Here is a 23,229-nt window from a genome sequence, read left to right as displayed (position 1 = left end):
TGCTCACTAATCGGGATGTGAACAAATTTGTGCACAAAATGTAAGAGAAATAAGCTTTTTGTGTGTATGGACATTTTCTGGAATCTTTCCTTTCAGCTCATGAAACATGGGACCAACACTTTACATATTGCATTAATATTTTTTCTCATTGTATATTTGGCCACATGGTAGCAGAAAGAAAAAAACAGGTAGTATGCACATGCAGGCCGCCCATAATGCCACTACCATGTTACAGTTCTGAGGAAATTACCCGCATTCTGACTGGGGCGGGAAATTGAATGCACCCTATGCGGAATCTCCATAGTTACAATATTTGTCACATGACACAAACATGTAAACAGAGAATACTAGCCAAGGCCTACAGTAAAATATTTCTTATTTATTTTGCTGTCAGTGTAAAGCTAGGTATAGTTCTTCATATCTGTAAATATACACACGTGTGTGGGCGATGGATTTTTTTTTATTTGCCTCAAATATCAAACTTTCCCGATAGATGTCGGGAGGAAGAACATTACAATTAATAAAATCGACTTGAGATGGGAGCAAGCGCCTCGATATCTCTCTGTGTAAGTTTGAGTAATTTCTTATTTTACAAGTACTACAGTGCTATTCAGTATTGGATATTGCTTGTTAGTGAATAAAAGACAGGCAAGCGAAAACTGAATTGTCAGTGAATGCACCAGCCAAATTGGGAATTCTCAGTCAGCTAACGTATATCATCTGTTTTACAGGAAATACATTAAACGTTACGTAACGTCAGACAATTTTCCCATTTGAGCAGACACTTTGTTCCTCAATTTGTCTCTTAATTGTGGAAATCCTCACTAAAAGTCCTAATTGTGTAGGCTTAATATTAATTAAGGGCAAGTTAAGCAGTAACCCAGAGAGATTACACTTTAGCATGGTTTCAATGGCTTGAATAAAGGGTAAAACCATTTTTAATTCAATCACTTTTTGACAGCACCCCTTTTGTTTGAAATAAAACTTTCCATACACGTTTGCCTACGGAAAAAAAGTGGTCAGAAAGGGATTTTTTGGGCCTGAATGCCAAACATTCAGGAGATAAAGGTGCTCAAAGTTGAACCATTTTACATACAAACATACCATGAGACATCCATGTCTTCCTCGCTGGAAAAGATAAACAGTTGAGTTTGAAATAATGTAAAAGTTTACGAACAAGGTTGTCACACTATTTCATCATTTATTCAATTATTATAATTTTTAAATAAAAGTATGACTTTTTTTAACCATAAAGCTGCAATATGTCACTTTTGGGGCTACCCGATCAAATTCACATAGACATTTCAGTTCTAGATATGTCATTCTCGTTGAAGTCTAAGAAGCGTTTGATCTGTTTTATGTGCGCTGTTTGTATGCCGTTCTTACGTTTTGTTTTTGCATCTTCTACTTTTGGTTTTGTACAACAACTTCAAACAACTGAATATGCAATATTTTTGGTTATTGAAAATATATTTCTCAGCGGTTTAGATGGTACAATGATTATCTACACTATACTTGCTTGTTTTGTCACATGAAATAGGCAAACTATTATAATTTTTGCAACCAGGAAATGGCGGAGCGATTTCTGCATAGTGCATCTTTAACATCAATTATCTAAAAACGGGTTAACTTTCATATTCACATATGTTGTAACTTAGACCCTACTTTACATCATATGAGGTGTTCGTGTTGTGCCCGACATTGGTTGACACAACATGCTCTTGAATAAGGGTGGGTGTCATTTCAATCACAGAAATAAAATTCATAGAATGGACCTATCCCTTCAGACCCATACAATTTAACTGGTCCACCATTGGATCTCCAACCATCTTTGTGGTACCATTTGAAAGTAGACATTTTTATTTCATTCCCATTTTAGTAAATGTGTCAGCCAAAACTTGACACCCACCCTATATTCAAGAGCATGTTGTGTCTCAACGATTGCCTTGCACAAAACAAAAACCTCAGATGATGTAGAATAGAGTCTAAGCTACAACATATGTAAATATGAAAAAAAAACATCTGAGTTTATGCGTTTTCAAGTAATTAACATTTAAGGTAAACATTTTTATCTGAATTTGATTTATAATTTTTTTTATTCAAGAAATTATACAAATAGTTTGACAACCCTGTTTGTAAGATTTTAAATTATATAAATCTCAACCTTATATCTTTTCCAGTGAGGAAGACATGGATGTCTCATGGTATGGTAGGGGTTATGTCAAAAAGTGATTGAATTCAAATGGATTTACCCAAAATTAAAAATTAGGAGTTACAATTGTGGATAGGCCTGTGGGATACCTGACTCTTGTTGACGACTCTATCCAGTTGCCTCTTATCCTAAGCCTTAGGAAATAATGATAAGAAGGACAAAAATGCCTACAGCTTAAAGTTTTGGTGTCTTTTCTATGCAGAGCGACTCATCTGCTGTGAGAATTCGGAAGCACAATGCGAAGATCAGCCCTGAGCCGACTGTTCCAGGCCCTGACACCAGTCCTGTCTTTGGGGTAACCCTTGAGAGGCTGAGGGAAGATGGACAGCTTGTTTGTGGATTGCCCCACATGCTGCGACACATGGTGGATTGCCTGGACAGAAATGGTAAGGCATCGCGTGCGTGCGCACACACACACACACACACACGCACACGCACACACATTACTTTGTTCACAGTCCATCCCCTGCCCTTACTCCAGGTGTGCAGCAGAGGGGTCTGTTCCGTCTGTCTGGCTCTGTGGTAAGGACCAGGCAGCTGAGGCTGATGTGGGACAGGGGAGAGAGAATGGATCTGGTGGAGGAGGATGTCTCAAATGTGGCCTCCCTGCTCAAGCTCTTCTTCAGGGAGCTGCCCAGTCCCATCATACCAGAGCCTCAGCGCAAGGACCTGGTTCTCAGCCTCACAGGTATGGCGATTGACCCTTCGCTAGGGCCCGCCCCAGAATTTGGGGCAACCAATCGCAGCGATCCAATAGAGCTCGCCAGCTTGTAGTCCTAAAAAATTGATATGTAATTAGCATTTTCTACTTCTGGTTCTTTCAGCCATTCATATGGATGAATTGAATGGGCAAAGAATGGGGTTTTGGGATAAACACTGAAAATAAGGTTAACACAACCTTTTATACGTTTTGTTCTCTGAGATACGATCAAACAGTTAACGTAAACTTTATGAATTATGAAGCCTTTTTGTGCTCTATGTGCTTGTTTTGATTACATAAATGCTTCAAAATTCACAAAAAGTGATGTTAGCTGATAAAAATGATCTCATAAAACAAAACGTATGTTTACCACATACCTTATTTTCAGGATTTATCCAAAAACCCTCCAAAAACCACACCTCTATGGATAGTAACTGTTGTCGAGTCCGACATCTCGGACAAGCTCACTTTTTAAAAGCATGGAAGCAAATAGAGCCCCAGAGTGGGGGTGTCATAATACCCATAAAACCTAGCAGTCAAACAGGGAAATGGTTCCAATCGTTTTTTCCACCACTAATTAGCTGTAGCTGACATAAGTAGTGAGACCAGGACACACATGGGGAAAATCGCAGATTGTTAATATATCACAGTCTGACTTTTAGTCCCCACAAACATGCTTCCCACCGTTCTCTGCAAATTTTGCTTTATGATGTGGGTAAAAGATCTCAACAAAGTGCACCACTTGTTTACCTGCGGTTCAAACACTACTCTGAAAATAAGTAAATTGGTATTTCCAAAGATTAAGCCTAGATTTTCTACAGAATGATGCTATTGATGTTGGTGCTATCAAATCAAATCAAATTGTATTTGTCATATGTGCCGAATAGAAGACTGTAACGCTTACTTACAAGCCCTTAACCAACAATGCAGTTTAAAGAACATAAAAAATTAAAATGAAGGAAAAAGTAAGATAAGAAAAACAAATAATTAATAACAATAGCGGGGCTATATACAGGGAGTACCGGTACAGAGTCAGTGTGTCAATGTGCGGGGGCGCCGGTGTTGAGGTAATTGAGATAATTATGTACATGCAGGTAGGGTTGTTAAAGTGGCTATGCATAGATAATAACTAGAAGCTGTTTAGAAGCCTCTTGGACCTAGACTTGGCGCTCTGGTACCGCTTTCTGTGCGGTAGCAGAGAGAACAGTCTATGACTAGGGTGGCTGGAGTCTTTGATGATTTTTAGGGCCTTCCTCTGACACCGCCTGGTATAGAGGTCCTGGATGGCAGGAAGCTTAGGCCCGGTGATGTACTGGGCCATACGCACTACCCTCTGTAGTGCCTTGCGGTCAGAGGCCGAGCAGTTGCCATACCAGGCAGTTATGCAACCCGTCAGGATGCTCTCGATGGTGCAGCTGTAAAATCCTTTGAGGATCTGAGGACCCATGCCAAATCTTTTCAGTCTCCTGAGGGGGAATAGGTTTTGTCATGCCCTCTTCACAACTGTCTTGGTGTGCTTGGACCATGTTAGTTTGTTGTTGATGTGGACGCCAAGGAACTTGAAGCTCTCAACCTGCTCCACTACAGCCCCGTCGATGAGAAGGTATTGAATTTTTATATGAATTGTTGCTAATGTTCATGTCAAGATTTTATTTTATTTTCTCTAGAATGTAAGAATGAGGCAGAGTTGAACGCGGCTCTGAAAGAGAAACTCAGCAGCCTACCTGTCGACAACCACAGCATCCTGTCTTACCTCCTCCACTTCCTGTCAAGGGTGGCCTCTCACAGCCAATCAAATCACATGCCCGTGGAGAACCTGGCCACAGTCTTTGGACCCTGTATATTCCAGTGAGTCATTGCCAATAGCAACCCTATTCATCTCATCACAGATCACCCCAGAGACATTTTCAGGGCATAGAATTTAGGCAAACATTACAAGGGGGAAATGATCAGTCATAATTGCTAGTTGTCTTAATAAAAGAGACTAAAACATTATTCCACTGTATTCAATTGGTTAGTAACCTACACAACTGTAGTCCTAGTTCAGGTTAACATTAGTTTATAACAATTAAACATGACTTGCAGTTCCAATCCTCACAGATTAAATCAAAGTTTATTGTGCTTAAACAGTTTTGCAAATGTTTATTGCAGGTGCAGCAAAATGCTTATGGTTCTAGCGCCAACAATGCAACAATATCTAGCACTACAATTACAATACACACATAATCCAATAGTAAAAAAATAACAAGAAATTAAGACATATCAGAACAGTTGCACAATTAGGAGCTGGAAAGGGTGGAGGGGAGTTGACACAATTGAGGAAATGGGTGTGGAGTGGGGCAATAGAGCAGGACAAGCAGTGGCCGACAGAAGTTCTTGTACAGCTGTAGTTAACCAGTTTACAGAGCTCTGTAAATAATCTAATGGACAAAAATATTGGTCCCTGAGTGAATACTCTTTTAACAAAGATAACAGCAAAAAAAGTTTATTGTAGCTATGCGTTTGCTGCATCTTTCTAATGGCAATTTGTCCCACTCTTCAGCTGCAAACTGCTCAAATTCTTCAATGTTTGAGTGGTGCCTTCCACCAACTGCTGTTTTCAGATCTTTCCATAGGTTTGTGATGGTATTCAAGTCTGGACTCATCGCTGGCCACTCCAGAACAGTCCAGTGTTTATTCTTGTACCATTCTTGGGTACTTTTTATGTGTGTTTGGGTTGTTGTCCTGCTGAAAGACTAACAACCTTCAACAGAGACCCAGTTTTTGGACACTGAGTTGAAAACTGCACTCCAAAACACCTGCTACCGTAATTTTATGATGTCTTGCACATTCAAGGCCCCCAGTGCCAGACGGAGCAAAGCAACCCCACAGCATTATCAAACTTCCCCCATGTTTGATTGTTCGTTTCTTTGAATGCTTAATTTGGTCATTGGTAAACATCTGACAACCCCACTGCTGAGACACAAGAAGCCCTATTGAACTTTGCAAAAACCCACCTAAACAAGCATTAAATCCTAGGGAAATGTTCTGTGGACCAATTAAACAAAATTAGCTCTTTTTGGCAGTACAGATCAGTGATATGTTTACAGATTACCAAATTAAACATTCAATCAAAATAACACCCTCCCTACAATCAAACATAGGAGAGGTTCAATAACAGAGTGATGAGTCCAGATCCCATCAAAAAACTATGACGAAATCTGGAAACAGTAGTTGGTGGAAGGCACCACACAACATTGAAGAATTTAAGAAGAGTTGGCCAAACTGCCAGTAGAAAGGTGCAGCAGGCACATTTTTTTACATGTATTTTTTATCATTGCCAAAGGCTGTTTAACTAAGTATTAGCTCCAGGGTGGCAATAATTTTGTCATTGCCATTTGTTAGAATTTTCTTCATTAACATTGTAAACTTAAGCCCCTCCCACCCCCCCCCCGGAAAAAAAATAGGTTCTGCAATGTTGATAATCCAATAACAACGTGTTCAATTTCCAATTATTTTAGAAGAAACAGAATTGTTTAAGACAAGTGCAATGGTGCCAATATACAGTATTTGGCTGCAACTGTTATGGCCTTCAGCACCCCCTATCCCCCCACTCTCCTCTCACTCCTCTCCTTCCTCTGTCTGAGTACTGGAAATAAGAGTGAAGTGTCTGACCTGCAGAGTTTGTTGTACATTTTGGGATGCAAGAGAAAATGACAACAGATTGAAGTAGGGAGGGGATAGGAGGAGTATGAAGTCCTGGTCCTGATGTCCTGCGCTTTCAGCCCGCCAGGGCAAGACTGGTAAGAAAAGGCAGAAGAGAGAGAGAGGAGAAAGATAGAAAGAAAAGCAGCAGCAGCTGTCACAAGGGTATTCCCATTTAGCATCCCACCACTTCACCCCCCCATACTTTCACATTTTCCAGTCACACACTCAGGGTTTAAAAACCCTCTTGTCCCCCATACTTGGCACATGTGCTTGTACCTCATGTTCTTGGCTTACCTCCTCTTTAACTGTCACGCTGTAATCTGGCCCTTTCAAAAGGGCTGGTACCATCCCCTTTGCGCTCACACAACATGCGTCTCTTGTTGCTTATACATCTGTTATGTAACTGGCATGACATTATAGTCATGACGTGCACCTGCTTCGGTTCCGCACAAACAAACTCTATAAACCTGTTGTATTAGTTAATGTGGCAACTGTTGCTCATCGAATGATTGATTATACGTTTCTAATTACGTGATTAACTGAATCAAGCAATTATTAACTCATTAACCTGGGGCACCATGGGAAAACTATTTTTTATTGAGTTTCTATTTCCCAAATTAACTCAAAGAATATCAGAATATTGATTTTACAACAGCCGCTAATTAACCAGTTGCCTCTATCAGTCTCATAATCTGATCGTCGTATATAGCCCTTGAATCTGCACGGACCCGGGTCCCTCTAATGAATTCGTACCACACCAATCTTAATTGAATATTTATTTACTAAAAACTAAAATGATGATAAAAGATACACAGACAAAACACATTATAGGCTATTGATTAGAATTTAATATAACGGGCCAACACACTATGCCGCGTGGTACCCACAATGGGAATTTCAGAAGAGAGAGAAAAAGTACACAAGAGAAATATACATTTGAGTGAATTTGTCAGCTATGCTATTCTAACCCTAGCCTTGCCTCAAACTGCCGCCCTCATGGGTCAGAATATATAATGATGTAATTACGTGGGAGGTGATCTCCGGGGATTCTCTGGGTGGACCGTTCCGTTGTTCGATGACGCACTTCTCCTGCGCAACTCATTGCTCGTCCTCCCGGCATCCGTGTCCTTTGTGGCTTAGGAGTCTGTTACCTCACCCCTTTCTCTGGAAGGGGTCTTCTGAGGACAGACAGCTCTGTAGCTCAGAGCTCACAACATAGGAATGAAACCCTTTAGATACCACAATTCGATGGGAGATGGAGGCTAGGTGGTTCGACTTGAATTCACCCGCTTAGACACAGCTACTCATCCGTAGCTTGGGTAGAAAAGGATTTCTTTGTCCTCAAACTTGCGTTGCGTTCTGGGTTGTTTGACTTTTCAGACCCTGCTGCAGCTGGGGTCACGTAGTCTTCTCGTAAATTCTATACTCACAGGTTTTATACCCTTGGGTCAGAAGTGGGCGTAACCGCCTTTAGGGCAATTCTCTACCAAGTTAATGAGGCAAGGCTAGATTTGGTCCATTTCATTGAGGTGATGTGACCAAGTCTCACTTCTCATGAGAACGTCGTCCACGTAGATTATCGTCCCCCTAGAGGCTGCGTCTGGCATTGCCTTGTGCAGGAAGATGTTGAACTCTGAGGGGGAGTTCGCATACCCGAATGGGCAACAATTGAACGTGAAGAGCTTGTTCGAGAAAACCAACTTGTGTTGGTCACGAGGGTCGACTGTCATGGTCCAAAAACCATTAGCCACGTCGACGGTGGAGAAGTACTTGGCGTTTGCCACCTTTGGCAACTCTTGGTCTAGCTGTGTCATTGGCCAACGAGACAACGGAACCAGTTGGTTGAGTTCTCTATAGTCAACTGTAAGACGCCATTTACCCGTTGATTTTTAGAACGGGCCACACGGGAGCGCTGTACGTACTGTTACATTCCCTGATTATCCATTTAGCTAATAAGGAATCGATAATCTCTTGTACCGCTGCGTATGCTGCGAGCGGGATTTTGTATTGTCTAACAAACGTAGGAGTTGCTCCGGGTGGCATAGGAATACGCACCACATGGATACCCGTAACCCCACAATCCAGTGAGTCTGTTGACCAGATCTCACTGTGTTTGTTGAACAATTCTCTCAACTGATGGCGTTCAGTGTCATTGACAAGAGCATCAGCCTCCGACAGTAGTTGTATTACCTGTGCATGAAAACCAGGATATGGTTCGGTGACATTGTACAGGTCTTCATCGGGTGGTGATTGCATGTCACCTTTGGGAGAGTCATCGGTTGTTACCTCACAAGAGTGTACTTCGCATGCAGGAGGAGACGCGATATCATCCTCCGTGACAATGGAGTATATTAACAGGTTGCTGTCAGAATCGACATCTAGCTTGAACGTAGATGTGTCGTCGAGTGGCAATACGGGAGTTAGTGCGATTGCTTTTGACTGACAAGTAAACAGCGTGCCTCCCTCTCCATCTAGGTCAATGGAGGACGGAATAGCCCCAATCACGGGAACAACCAGTTCAAAATCATGGAAGGAGTAATCGATCAATGTTCCTAGCTGAGTGTGCCGAGAAATGGAAATATCCGCTTGAGTCAGATTTTGTACCAGGAGGTAAGTGGATCTAGCGGTTAGTTCCAACAGCGGGTTGCCATTGATAGTTAGCCCCAAGTCGAATAGTTGCGGAGAGGGTTGGAAGAACGCAGTGGTGCCTTCCATCTGGTATCCGGGCACCAGGTTCAGTCTTACAGAAACCTCTGTGGTTCTTGCCGGAATCAACATAGCGGACTCCGTTATCACCTTGCAAGCTTCAGGAATAGTCTGCCCGGATGCCATTCGCATTGGGTCGAAAGACAAGGCATGTTGGTTTGGCTGCGCCAAAGACCAAAGAACTTGGTGTATGGTATCGAGTTTCACACCCAATCTTACTAAAAATGTCCGCTCCCACATAGACTGTATGTGGGAGGTCCACGACAACCAGTAGGTAGTGAGATACTTCCTTGGTTCCAATGCGGATCGAATAGCGCACACACCCCTATTGCGGTGAGCGTCGTCTGGGGAGTCGTTCCCAGTGGAAATCTTAACGTTTTCGGCACAAGGGGATGGCAGTTAGCTGTTTTCGAAAGTTCGTTGAACATTTCCAAACTGATTGCGGATTTTTCTGACCAGGTTGCCAGTCTGGCATCCTCAACCATAGTACCGTTTAGGCACACGCCCCTATCAGAGGAGGGCGGTAAGTGTCGGCTGGTGAGTCACCCAAGCCACACAGGAAAACCTCATGTTCAGTTAAGTTCTGAGTTGAACTCACCTTGTCGTTTGCCACCAATGGCGGGCCCATGGAGAAGTTCACCGGTTTTGCGTCAGATGCTGACGTTGAACCCACGTCGTTGCACAATGTATGGCAGGTAGCCTTGGAAGAGTGCGGTGAAGTCAACGGAGATGGCATAGGTATTTGTGACCAGATTTGATTGGTTTTCCAATCCATTAGTGGTACCAAACGGTCAATCAAATTGATCCCAATCAGCATCTGTTCAATTTCGATGCTAGTCACTTACACGGGGTGGATCAGTGACACGCTTTCGAAGTTGAGTTTAAGTAGGAGACGTTTGGTTAGGGGCGAGGTAGCTTGAGTGAAACCTCGAAGATTTGTATCGCAATGTTCTCTTTTCAACCAACGTTTTACAGAGTCCACTGCCCTTTTTAGTTCATCCAGCAAGGTTTCAGATATGAGGGAAATTGTCAAACCCGAATCTATCAGAGCGTGACAGGTCAAACAGTCCTCCAGGACTGTTCTGAGGTATGGCCTGTTCGAGTTGGTTTTTCTCGTCATATCCCCAACAAAATGGAGTGGGTTGGGAGAACGGAGCGGGTTGTAATCTGTGTCGATTTTCAAGACAGATAAGTTACCTACGTGACCCAGTGGGTCCTCTATCGGAATGGGAGAGGAATCATCTGTTGCAAAGCTGCTCATCATGTGCATCTCCACATCCGTATCCAAGTCTGTAGACAAAACCTGCGGGCTTGTGTCTAGAGCGAGCGGTTTCGGGACAGGGATTTGAGTGGGGGCGAGGGTAATGGAAATGTTTGCGTCCTCTCGAATTTGATGAATTTCGGCGGACTTGGTTTCCAATGATTTTACGCCTAGTCATGCTGACTTATCCTTGTCATCCTTGTCAGATTTGCTTCTAGATCATTTCTGTTACCGTTTAGATCATTGAACACTTTGTTGCCCCTGTTATCCTTAGGTCCTGACCCTTTGTGAGAGTTAGGCGCAGGGGCATTTCGGCTAGGTTGATCTCTACGGGACCTGTTAGATTGGGGACGTTCCTCGTAGCTATTGTTACGGCGGTGGTTGTCGGGGTGGTGGTTACGTGGTAGCCACCCCCTTTGATTGTCATCTTTTACCCCACATGTCCAAATATGCAGCACCTTCTAATTCGAGTGATCGTTTACGCCTAACCTCGAAATTCGAGGGGTTCGGGCTCTTAGCCCAGCTTGCTTCAAAAGCGGTGCTTGCAAGTTCTCGGAGCGTAGAGATTGGCAACCCAACGTGAGCAGTAGGGCCCAAGTAGTTAATGAAGTTGGGAGACATGTTTGACAGGAACAGTTGTTTAAATGGCAATAGATCTTCCATTCCGGTTTCAGTGAGCATGCCAAAGTAAGCTGAACAAAGCCGGTGATAGTAGGCTTGTGGATGTTCATTTCGAGCTTGTCTGCTATTGTTATCCAACGAGCTATCGTGTTTGCGAGTCGCGGAACCACTGAATTCTATTTTCAAAACCGTGGCAAGCATAGTCGTTTTGCACGTGTTTCTCTTGTAGACGGATGAACCATGTCACGTGTCTGTTGGACGTTCGCTTCAAAAGGTAGAGCCTGTCTGCATTCGTAGCATTTGGGTAGCTATCCAAGGCGTCCTCCATGTCTGCTAAGAATGTCTCAGTGTCGTTTGGCTTTCCCGGAACGGGGTCAAAGAGGCGTACGTTTTTGACGATTTTGTCAAAGCGATCATCTGTCGCAATGTCTGCGTTTTTCTCGCTTATGGCATCGAAATCTAACATTTCCAGCCCCTTGGTATAGTTAGGATTTGCATCGTTGCTGAGGTCAGCGATCAATCTTTCCATGGGTGAAGGTCCACTGATTGGAGGGGAAATGGGTGGAAACCCATTTGATGGATTGCTCATTGTTATGATTATCAGTTATTTCAATTGACGTAATGTTTGGGTTTTTGAGTTGGAGGCTGCAAACACAATTTAACTCAGTTTGTAAACATCAATGAATCATCAAGACTGGGTCAGTAATGTGATTTGCTTATTACTGAACTTGCCAAGCAGATTTAATTGATTAAATCGATTTTAATGATAAATCTAACCTGTATAGGCTATTTGGGAATTTTTACTTTAATTCACCTGAAAGAGTTGCTATCTCTAAGTTAACATTGAAAAGTTGAACTATGTCTCATTGGTGTCTCATATGTCATCCATAGTGACAGGACAAAGGAATTTGTCTGTGGCCTGAGATTTACAAGGGGCGTGGGGGCAATAAAACCCCCCACGTCTTCAGACCCACAGATCTCTCCTCCTCTGTTGTGGTTGAGAGTGATAATCTGTAGGGTTGTGGTCTCCTGTAACCTGACCTGATCAAGACAGTCATGACACATCCCAATGTTTCACATTCTCTTTCCTCTGTTTACTCTAAAGTTGTGCCATACACTTGGGAGAGTGGGGTAAGTTTAGCATTTTTTTTTACATTCAGCATCACCACGTCAAGGGAAGTATAGTATTCTTATAACATAGACATCTGGATATATTTCAAGATGTTGAGGTAATCAGAATTCAAGTAAACATAAAGGTTTAGAAAACATAGCTTGTCTAAAAAAAGTGGTCTCTTGGAACAATTTACCCGGGTATGAGGTAAGTTGAGCATAGGGGCAGGATAAGTTGAGCCACCTTTGGGTAAGTGGGTGATGGTGTCCTGTGACAGTGGGTGATGGTGCTTGTAGGTTAATGTTTAATTAATGGAATGTGGTATCTTGCATGTGTGGTATCTTGTATCTCTTAAATGTTTGCCTACATTCAGATATAGATCTCTCTGTTCAATATCACTTACCCTTTCTTTCTTTCTTGACCAGTTGTCAGGGACAGGGATGTTGTTTTGATGTGCTAATTTGTCGGAAAGTTCTCTGCATTTGAGGGTACTAAGCCCATGAAACTGGTCCTTGAAATTGTTTAATGTTTAGCAAGCTCAGACTCCATGTCTTCAGATAAGACCTTGTGTTCCTCTGCTACTCTGTCATAGCCTCTCTTTCACACAGGTACATGTTGGTTTTCTTTTTGTCAATGTACACTGCGACCTTTTGCCACATTTCAGGCTTCAAACATAAAGATATAAAACTGTATTTTTTTGTGAAGAATCAACAACAAGTGGGACACAATCATGAAGTGGAACGACATTTATTGGATATTTCAAACTTTTTTAACAAATCAAAAACTGAAAAATTGGCCGTGCAAAATTATTCAGCCCCCTTAAGTTAATACTTTGTAGCGCCACCTTTTGCTGCGATTACAGCTGTAAGTCGCTTGGGGTATGTCTCTATCAGTTTTGCACATCGAGAGACTGACATTTTTTCCCATTCCTCCTTGCAAAACAGCTCGAGCTCAGTGAGGTTGGATGGAGAGCATTTGTGAACAGCAGTTTTCAGTTCTTTCCACAGATTCTCGATTGGATTCAGGTCTGGACTTTGACTTGGCCATTCTAACACCTGGAAATGTTTATTTTTGAACCATTCCATTGTAGATTTTGCTTTATGTTTTGGATCATTGTCTTGTTGGAAGACAAATCTCCGTCCCAGTCTCAGGTCTTTTGCAGACTCCATCAGGTTTTCTTCCAGAATGGTCCTGTATTTGGCTCCATCCATCTTCCCATCAATTTTAACCATCTTCCCTGTCCCTGCTGAATAAAAGCAGGCCCAAACCATGATGCTGCCACCACCATGTTTGACAGTGGGGATGGTGTGTTCAGGGTGATGAGCTGTGTTGCTTTTACGCCAAACATAGCGTTTTGCATTGTTGCCAAAAAGTTCAATTTTGGTTTCATCTGACCAGAGCACCTTCTTCCACATGTTTGGTGTGTCTCCCAGGTGGCTTGTGGCAAACTTTAAACAACACTTTTTATGGATATCTTTAAGAAATGGCTTTCTTCTTGCCACTCTTCCATAAAGGCCAGATTTGTGCTATATACGACTGATTGTTGTCCTATGGACAGAGTCTCCCACCTCAGCTGTAGATCTCTGCAGTTCATCCAGAGTGATCATGGGCCTCTTGGCTGCATCTCTGATCAGTCTTCTCCTTGTATGAGCTGAAAGTTTAGAGGGACGGCCAGGTCTTGGTAGATTTGCAGTGGTCTGATACTCCTTCCATTTCAATATTATCGCTTGCACAGTGCTCCTTGGGATGTTTAAAGCTTGGGAAATATTTTTGTATCCAAATCCGGCTTTAAACTTCTTCACAACAGTATCTCGGACCTGCCTGGTGTGTTCCTTGTTCTTCATGATGCTCTCTGCGCTTTTAACGGACCTCTGAAACTATCACAGTGCAGGTGCATTTATACGGAGACTTGATTACACACAGGTGGATTGTATTTATCATCATTAGACATTTAGGTCAACATTGGATCATTCAGAGATCCTCACTGAACTTCTGGAGAGAGTTTGCTGCACTGAAAGTAAAGGGGTGAATAATTTTGCACGCACAATTTTTCAGTTTTTGATTTGTTAAAAAAGTTTGAAATATCCAATAAATGTCGTTCCACTTCATGATTGTGTCCCACTTGTTGTTGATTCTTCACAAAAAAATACAGTTTTATATCTTTATGTTTGAAGCCTGAAATGTGGCAAAAGGTCGCAAAGTTCAAGGGGGCCGAATACTTTCGCACAGCACTGTACAATTATCTGTAAGGTCCCTCAGTTGAGCAATGAATTTCGAACACAGATTCAACCACAAAGACCAGGGAGGTTTTCCAATGCCTCGCGAAGAAGGGCACCTATTGGTAGATGGGTAAAAAATAAAAAAGCAGACATTTAAGGTCCCTTTGAGCATGGTGAAGTTATTAATTACACTTTGGATGGAGTATCAATACACCCAGTCACTGCAAAGATACAGGCGTCCTTCCTAACTCAGTTGCTGGAGAGGAAGGAAACTGCTTAAATATTTCACCATGAGGCCATTGGTGACTTTAAAAAAGTTACAGAGTTTATTGGCTGTCATAGGAGAAAACTGGGATGGATATACATCATTGTAATTACTACACAATACTAACCTAATTGACAGAGTGAAAAAAGGAAGCTAGAACAGAATAAAAATATTCTAAAACATGCACCTAAAGTAATACTGCAAAAAATGTGGCAAAGAAACTACATTTTTGTTCTGAGTGTTATGTTAGGGGGCAAATCCATTATAACACATTACTGAGTACCACTCTCCATTTTTTCAGGATAAAAAATAAACGTAATGGCAAAATCCTAGAGGAAAACCTGGTGCCGTCTGTTTGCCACCAGACACTGGGAGATTAATTCACCTTTCAGCAGGACAATAACCTAAAACACAAGGACAAATCTACACTGCAGTTGCTTACCAAGAAGACCCTGAATATTCCTGAGTGGCCGAGTTACTGTTTTGACTTAAATCTACTTGAAAATCTATGGCAAGACCTGACAAATTGTTGTCTAGCAATGATCAACAACCAATTTGACAAAGCTTGAATAATTTTTAAAATAATAATGTGAAATATTGTACAATCCAGGTGTGCAAAGCTCTTAGAGACTTACCCAGAAAGACTCACATCTGTAACCAATTCCAAAAGTGCTTCTACAAGGTATTACATTCTTATATAATGAGATATTTCTCTATTTAATTTTCTATACATTTGCTAAAAAAATCTAGAAACATGTTTTCCCTTTGTCATTATGGGTTTTTGTGTGTAGAAAAAAAAAAATTTAATCCATGTTGAATTCAGGTTGTAACACAACATGGAATAAGTCAAGGGGTATGAATACTTTCTGAAAGTACTGTTCTAGACACCCAAAGCACTTTAATAGTATGGGGAAGCTTACCTCATACAACAGCAATGTGTAGCACCCACTTGGGTTACGCATAGCAACCAATTTGCACTAGAACACTCACCACACCACACACGCTGGAGAGTTAGGAATTAGATTATGTCTCCATCACTGCCCTTGGGCATTTATCTTAAGACTAGAGGGAAGAGAGCTCCATACTGGCCATCTAACACCACTTTCCAGCAACATCTGTTCTCCCATCCAAGGACTGATCAGGACTGACCCTGCTTAGCTTCAGAGGCAAGCCAGCAGTGGAATGCAGGGTGTTATGCTGCTGGAATGTTCCTGCCCAGCATTCAAGTTCCTTCCTTCTGGAAAGGTTGGATGAGCTAATCATTTTCTCTGAAATGTAGGACAAGAGGAGACTGTTGAAAGGATTCGTTTTTTGGAGTTGAAAGCTCACGGTGAAAACTTTGGAACCGGGTCAAGTGTTCAGAAATCCTTGTAAAAAGATATTTGGCTTTACAAGATAATCCACATTGCTTTTAGAATGTCTTAGTCTGAACTGTGTTGATTTTAATTTTCCACTTAGTGTTACCCAACAAGTCCTCAACACTATTTTACGTTCCATGGCAAACTGCACTACATGTTGAATTTCACTAGGGGGAACCATTAAGTAGATTCACATGACGCTTACCTATGTGCTGTTTCCAGGTATAAAGTTTTCAGCAGGGCCGGCTCCAGGCATAAGCCACATAAGTGGAGGTGATAGCAGCAGATGAATGGCACAACAATAGGCCTTGGGATCTCATCACGGTGTCTCTGCATTAAAATTGCCATCGATAAAATGCAGTTGTGTTCGTTGTCCGTAGCTTATGCCTGCCTATTCCGTAACCCCAACGCCACAAAATTTGAGAGAAATGCTGTTTTTGTGCATATGGAACATTTCTGGGATCTTTCAGCTCATGAAACATGGGACCAACACTTTACATGTTGAGTTTATATTTTTGTTCTGTGTAGTAATCATGGCAGAATACCAGCCGGGCATGCAGGGGGCCCCATTGATTTTTTTAGTCACTCTCACTCAGATATCATTAACATGGCATACATCTTTGCAAATGTGTAGAATTACAGGGAATGAGCTTTAAAACTGCACACATTTCCCTCCACCACACTGCAAAATTGGTAGAATTGCAGAAACTTTGCTTTAAAGCTGCAACATTTTCTCTACTCCCCATGGTAAAATTAGTAGAATTGCAAGAAATGTACTTTAAAACATATTTTTTTAAATCTCCACTGTCAAGAGGGTGGCCAATCAAATGTTTTCCCTGTGAGGTGGGGGGGGGGGGGGGGGGGGCCCAACCAAATATGGCCGGCTCTTACTCTAGACATTGAATACATGCAGATTCAAATCTCATTTTACAGTAATGGTGTGAATTAAATAGTTGTAAATGGCATACAATTGCTGAGTCTTCATTTCCTCTGATAAGCACAGCATTTTACTGAACGTTTGGTCTCCATCTCTCTGTACAGTGTTCCATCAGGGCCTGGGATGCTGGAAGAGCAGAGTGTGTGTAATGCCCTGTTACTCCACCTCCTGAGACATCAATCTGTTGTCTTTATCTGTCCCCCGGACCTTCCACACCCACCTCCTAGCCAGGACACCCCATCACCACCCCCACCCCTCGCAGCCCTGTCCCATTTTGAGGTGAGACATGATAATGAATTTGTACTGTACATCTCTCCTTGGCGTCTGAGGATAGGCTTACAGAGGTTCATAATGTTTTCACTAAATTAACAATAGCCCTGACTCTGACCTTAAACCTTCAAATGCTGTTATCTTTAAGAAATTACAGGATATCCTGCTTCCCCTGACCCCTGTGAAGACAGGTGATGGGTTTCATTATGCATCATCCCACACCAGTGAACTCTTTACTTTGCAACAATAGATAATATCATACAGTATTATGGCATATTTCCACCTGAAACTTACCCCATTGTTTTACCATAAAGGCTCAACCTTTTGTGTTTCCACCTCCACGGCCCAGCTCCAGTGTCTCACAGGGTCATGGCCTCAGTGGACCTGCTCTGACTTAGGGCCAAGGCCAGGCCACTGGTACTTTTCAGCTGGCATTTACATAACAATGGCTAAGAAACTCACAAAGGGGTGGCAGGTAGCCCAGTGGTTAGAGTGTTGGACTAGTAACCGAAAGGTTACAAGATTGAATCCCTGAGCTGATAAGGTAAAAATCTGTCGTTCTACCCCTGAACGAGGCAGTTAACCCACTGTTCCTAGGCTGTCATTGAAAATAAAAATGTATTCCTAACTGACTTGCCTAGTTAAATAAAGGTAAAAAAGCAACTGTCTTGATAATGCAGAGGTTGTTTATTCTGCTCGCCCCAAGTCTTTAGTGTCACACTCCTGATGGAAACAAAACCATTAGAGCTGACATTAACATAAACACTGGTGTGGGGTAAGTATTGGTTGGAAATTCCCCATGTAAGTCACATGCCATTGGTGCTTATACAGAACAAACCAAACATCTCCAATAGTATGTTTACATAGTAATCAAGCATCGTATAGTGCTGTGTCATGTACGGTAAGAGGACATTTCAGGGAGTAATGTGTCATTATAGTCCCGGCTGCAGGAGAGACTGGGGGGTCTTACCAGCACCTCTCGGTCAGAGGAGAGTAACAGTGTGGGAAGGTTTGACGGAGACAGCACCACGTCAGAGACAGGAAGTCTTACTACCAACACACCCAGAAAGGCATGGACGCCATCTAACCTGAACAGGTACAGTCCCCTGCATAGTATCACCTGGACGTCTCTGAAAGAGCCCATATGAGAGCCATTCGAGAGTTGGAATAATATGAAAGTGTAGAGCAAGAACAAAAGTGGTTTTATATTGAGAATGTCTACACAAAGTAAACATACAGTGTACCCGGGATGTACAACATTCCTTTCTAAATGGCCATGCCAGGTATGTGCACTTATGCAGTAATATATGGAACAATCATGCCACATTCTCTGTTCATTGTTCTGGATAATTCAGTCACACATCTTTACAAGCTGTGTCACACCTCTTAGAACATATAATTTCTCTGCTTACATCATGTACTTGTCACTTGTCAGCTGAATGTAAAACATTGTTATTAGCAATAACTGTGAACAAGCATTTCTGAACTTTGACCTTACCTCAATGCACACTACGAAGCATTTATACATTTTTATAATCCTTTTATGAACTTTGGTAATTGGTATTGCAAAAGCTTCAGCTACTCTTCCTGGAGTCCACACAAAACATGAAACATGACATAATACAGAACATTAATAGACAAAAACAGCTCAAAGACAGAATTACATCAATAAAATAAAATAAATTAAAAGGCACATGTAGCCTACATATCAATACATACACACAAACTATCTAGGTCAAATAGGGGAGAGGCGTTGTGCCGCGAGGTGTTTCTTTATCTGTTTTTGAAACCAGGTTTTCTGTTCATTTGAGCATCTCTTTATTATGGACAGACCTCTCCCCGTCTTTACAACCATTGAATATATACATTTTTGACCATGACAGTTTACAATCAAGGTAATGCCAAGTCATTTATTATCCTCAATTTGTTCAACAGCCACACCATACATTACTAGAATCAGCTGAGGTCTAGAAGTGAAATCAAATCAAATCACAAATATTTGTCACATGCGCCGAATATAACAGGTGTAGACTATACCGTGAAATGCTTGCTTACGAGCCGTTCCCAACGATAGAGTAAAAAAATATATATATAAATAATAATACAAATAATAATTTATGATTCCATTTGAGGACTTCAGTTATGTACATTATATAATTTTATGATTGTTTTGATAACTTTATTAGTGCAGTGTCTGCAGAAACCGAGGCCACTCCTGTGCGTGCCTGTGGATGTTAGGCTTTGGTTCCCTGGATGTTGTCACCAAGCATGTTATGATGTCTGATCAGCACTCTGGCTTTGTGGCCACAAAAACTCAGGGAAACATTTGTATGGTGTCAGTTGATTTGCTCTGACATTGGTCACAGGAAGTGTTAGAAATCCCTCAACTGACACACCAGGGCTCTACACTGACCTTTTTTACAAGGAGCACGTGTGCGCCCAAGGGGAAAAATGTAGGCAAACACAAATATTTTAGGTAATAAAGCTAGAATCCTAATTTTTCTGGGTGCACGGGTGCTACTAAATTAAAATTCCAGGTCTCACAAATATATATTTAGGCACATATACGAATAAAATGGTCATATTGGGGGCCTCCTGAGTGGCGCCGTGGTCTAAGGCACTGCATCACAGTGCTAGGAGTGTCACTACGGACCTGGGTTCAAACCGGCTGTGATCTGGAGTCCCATAGGGCGGTGCACAATTGGCCTAGCATCGTCTGGGTTAGGGGAGGGTTTGGCTGGATGGGCTTTACTTGGCTGATCATGCTCTACTGATTCCTTATGGCAGGCCGGGCGCCTGCAGGCTGACCTCGGTCATCAGTTGAACAGTGTTTCCCCCTGCCTTCCGGGTTAAGTGGGTGGGTGTTAAGAAGTGCGGTTAGGCGGGTCATGTTTCGGAGGATGTATGATTCGACCTTCGCCTCCCGAGCCCGTTGGGGAGTTGCAGTGATGAGACAAGATTGAAAAAGGGGGTAAAATACAAAAAATGGTTGGACTATAGAGCCCTGACTTTGTGCAGTTCCAAAACTGTAAGTAGATCCACATACCATGCTGCACTACTGTATGGGACCCGGGTTGACATTTATTATCATGAGTCTTGTTCTGGAGGCAGAACTGAGCGGTTTCTTCTTAGATAGGCCAGCTGCAAAGGTTACAGTTGTGGCCAAAAGTTTTGAGAATGACACAAATATACATTTTCACAAAATCTGCTGCCTCAGTTTGTATGATGACAATTTGCATATACTCCAGAATGTTATGTAGAGTGATCTGATGAATTGCAATTAATTGCGAAGTCCCTCTTTGCCATACAAATGAACTGAATCCCCCAAAAACATTTCTATTGCATTTCAGCCCTGCCACAAAAGGACCAGCTGACATCATGTCAGTGATTCTCTCGTTAACACAGGTGTGAGTGTTGATGAGGACAAGGCTGGAGATCACTCTGCCATGCGTCATCACTCTGTCACGTGTCCTGTGTCGTGCCAACAGTAAAGCATCCTGAGGCCATTCATGTCACTCACTCACAATTTTGCCTAAGAACACAGCCATGAATAAATAATGGTACCAACACATCCTCCGAGAGCAACTTATCCCAACCATCCAGGAACAGTTTGGTGACGAACAATGCCTTTTTCCGGCATGATGGAGCACCTTTCCATAAGGCAAAAGTGATAACTAAGTGGGTCGGGGAACAAAACATCGATATTTTGGGTCCATGGCCAGCAAACTCCCCAGACCTTAATCCCATTGAGAACTTGTGGTCAATCCTCAAGAGGCGGGTGGACAAACAAAAACCCACAAATTCCAAGCATTGATTATGCAAGAATGGGCTGCCATCAGTCAGGATGTGGCCCAGAAGTTAATTGACAGCATGCCAAGGCGGATTGCAGAGGTCTTGAAAAAGAAGGGTCAATAAAAGCCTTTGACACTTATGAAATGCTTGTAATTATACTTCAGTATTCCATAGTAACATCTGACAAAAATATCTAAAGACACTGAAGCAGCAAACTTTGTGGAAATTAATATTTGTGTCATTCTCAAAACTTTTGGCCACGACTGTATATTGTCAACATTCATGAAAACAAACAACACATTCATTTGACATTTGTCCTGGTTAACCTGGTCTCTTCGAAAGACCTCTTCGCCACACAGGGGAGATGACAAGTAGCTGAAAACGTGTTCACACTTACAGGTGGAGGACACATGCAGAGCCATGGAGAAATAAATCAAATATATAGTCAATGAACCTTTCTCAATACATCCAGTGAGAAAGATAATGGACCTATTGGCATCTGTAGCAGACTGTAGTTTCGGAATTCCCCTCCTACATTAATAGGACAGCAAAAGGCGTAACGCTCGGGCTTCAATGACCTTCAGATTCTTTTAAACTTGTCTAATAAAAGTAGGAATTTTTATTCGGTGAGCGAGCGTTGCGCCTTTTCCTGTCCAAAGATGTCTACACATTTGTAAGTTGCACCTCTACTCACGTTGGTTGAGCACCTACTTCTTTCCTCCTACGTTAATAAAAATTGTCTCTGCCTCACTATTGGAAAGTGTAGAAAAGTGGAAAATGACTAATTAGTTCCTAAGAAAAATATACATAATACAGCCATCTGTTTCAACGTAAGGTTTCCTCACCGAACTGAAGAGGCCTTGCCCCTTAGCAAGTGGAAACATCTATTTTGGAGACTTGGATATGGGTGCGAAGTATTTTGGATGCAGTGAGAAAGGTTCATTGACTATATTTTTTATTTCTTTCCCCATGGCTCTGCATGTGACTCCTAGGTTATTATTAGCTATGAGCGATTTTGTGCATCTGTGTGAGAGTGGTGTAAGAGCTAGTAGGAAAGAGAGTGATACCTTGCTGTGTGTTTCTGCATGTATGAGAGAGAAACTGAGGTAGTCTTTCAGTTTCTCTCTCACACTCCCTCTCTCTCTCTCTCACCCCCCCCCCCCCCCTCTCTCTCTCTCTAACTCTCCTCTCGGCTTTCTCTCTCAATCCCCCTGTCTCGCTCTCTCTCACTTCTTCGCTCTCTCCCCTCTCTATCTTGCTCTCTCTCTCTCTCTCTCTCTCTCTCTCATTCACTCCCCACCCGTCTCTCTCTCTCACTCCAACTCTCTTGTTGACATACATTGTGAATGGATACAGAGAAGGACCACGGTTCAGTGCCCTCTCACTGAGGTCTTATAATGGTACGATCTGATGGAAGCTTTACTCTTCACATAGCTCCTTGTAATGCTCTATATTCCTGTTGTAAATCAAAGAAAGCTTTATTTAGACAACCGGTATGTACAATTCAATGTACTACACCAGCGAAGGTTCACTGATGGTTCACCTCTCAACTTGTGCCAATGTCTGAAAGTATTTACTGAAATCATGTTAGTCTCACAGTTCTGATTTGAAAAGTACTATTCATATATTTTATTTATTCCCAGTCATCAAGGATATTTGATATATTCCTTAAATCAAATCAAATGTATTTGTCACATTCTTCATAACTACAGGTGTAGAATAACAGTGAAATGCTCACTTACGGGTTATTCCCAACAATGCAGAGAGAGAAAAACAGAAATAATAGAAAAATAATAACACAAGGAATAAATACACAATGAGTAATGATAACCTGGCTATATGCAGGGGTACTAGGTAATTGAGGTACTGTACATAACAATCTAAGTAGTGAAACAATAAAAAAGCTATAATTTATACTGTAGATAAAACTATACTAAATATATTCACATCACCAAATAATTTATTAAAACACACTGTTTTGCAGTGAAGGTCTACAGTAGCCTCAACAACACTCTCTGGGGTAGCATGACAACTTCTGGAGGATGTCCTCCAACCTATCAGAGCTCTTGCAGCATGCATTTACATGTTAT

The 23,229-nt window shown here is 41.9% G+C and overlaps 1 protein-coding gene across 1 annotated transcript in view; it reads left to right on the top strand.

Annotated features, from left to right (window-relative positions):
- The first annotated feature begins 306 nt into the window (after positions 1-306).
- Positions 307-23,229, top strand: part of LOC110529788 (protein FAM13C-like) — a 56,273-nt gene continuing 33,350 nt past the window's right edge. The window contains exons 1-6 of the mRNA XM_021612324.3: positions 307-566; positions 2,415-2,598; positions 2,694-2,900; positions 4,580-4,760; positions 17,182-17,356; positions 18,286-18,443. Of these exons, the coding sequence (XP_021467999.2) occupies positions 537-566; positions 2,415-2,598; positions 2,694-2,900; positions 4,580-4,760; positions 17,182-17,356; positions 18,286-18,443 (935 nt within the window). The 5' untranslated portion in view covers positions 307-536. The remainder of the gene's footprint in view (positions 567-2,414; positions 2,599-2,693; positions 2,901-4,579; positions 4,761-17,181; positions 17,357-18,285; positions 18,444-23,229) is intronic.

This window comes from Oncorhynchus mykiss, chromosome 1, assembly GCF_057628025.1.
Source record: "Oncorhynchus mykiss isolate SJ-2025 chromosome 1, ASM5762802v1, whole genome shotgun sequence".
Taxonomy (NCBI): domain Eukaryota; kingdom Metazoa; phylum Chordata; class Actinopteri; order Salmoniformes; family Salmonidae; genus Oncorhynchus; species Oncorhynchus mykiss.
Note: the sequence above shows the minus strand (reverse complement) of the source record. Positions and strands in the feature narration are given on the sequence as shown.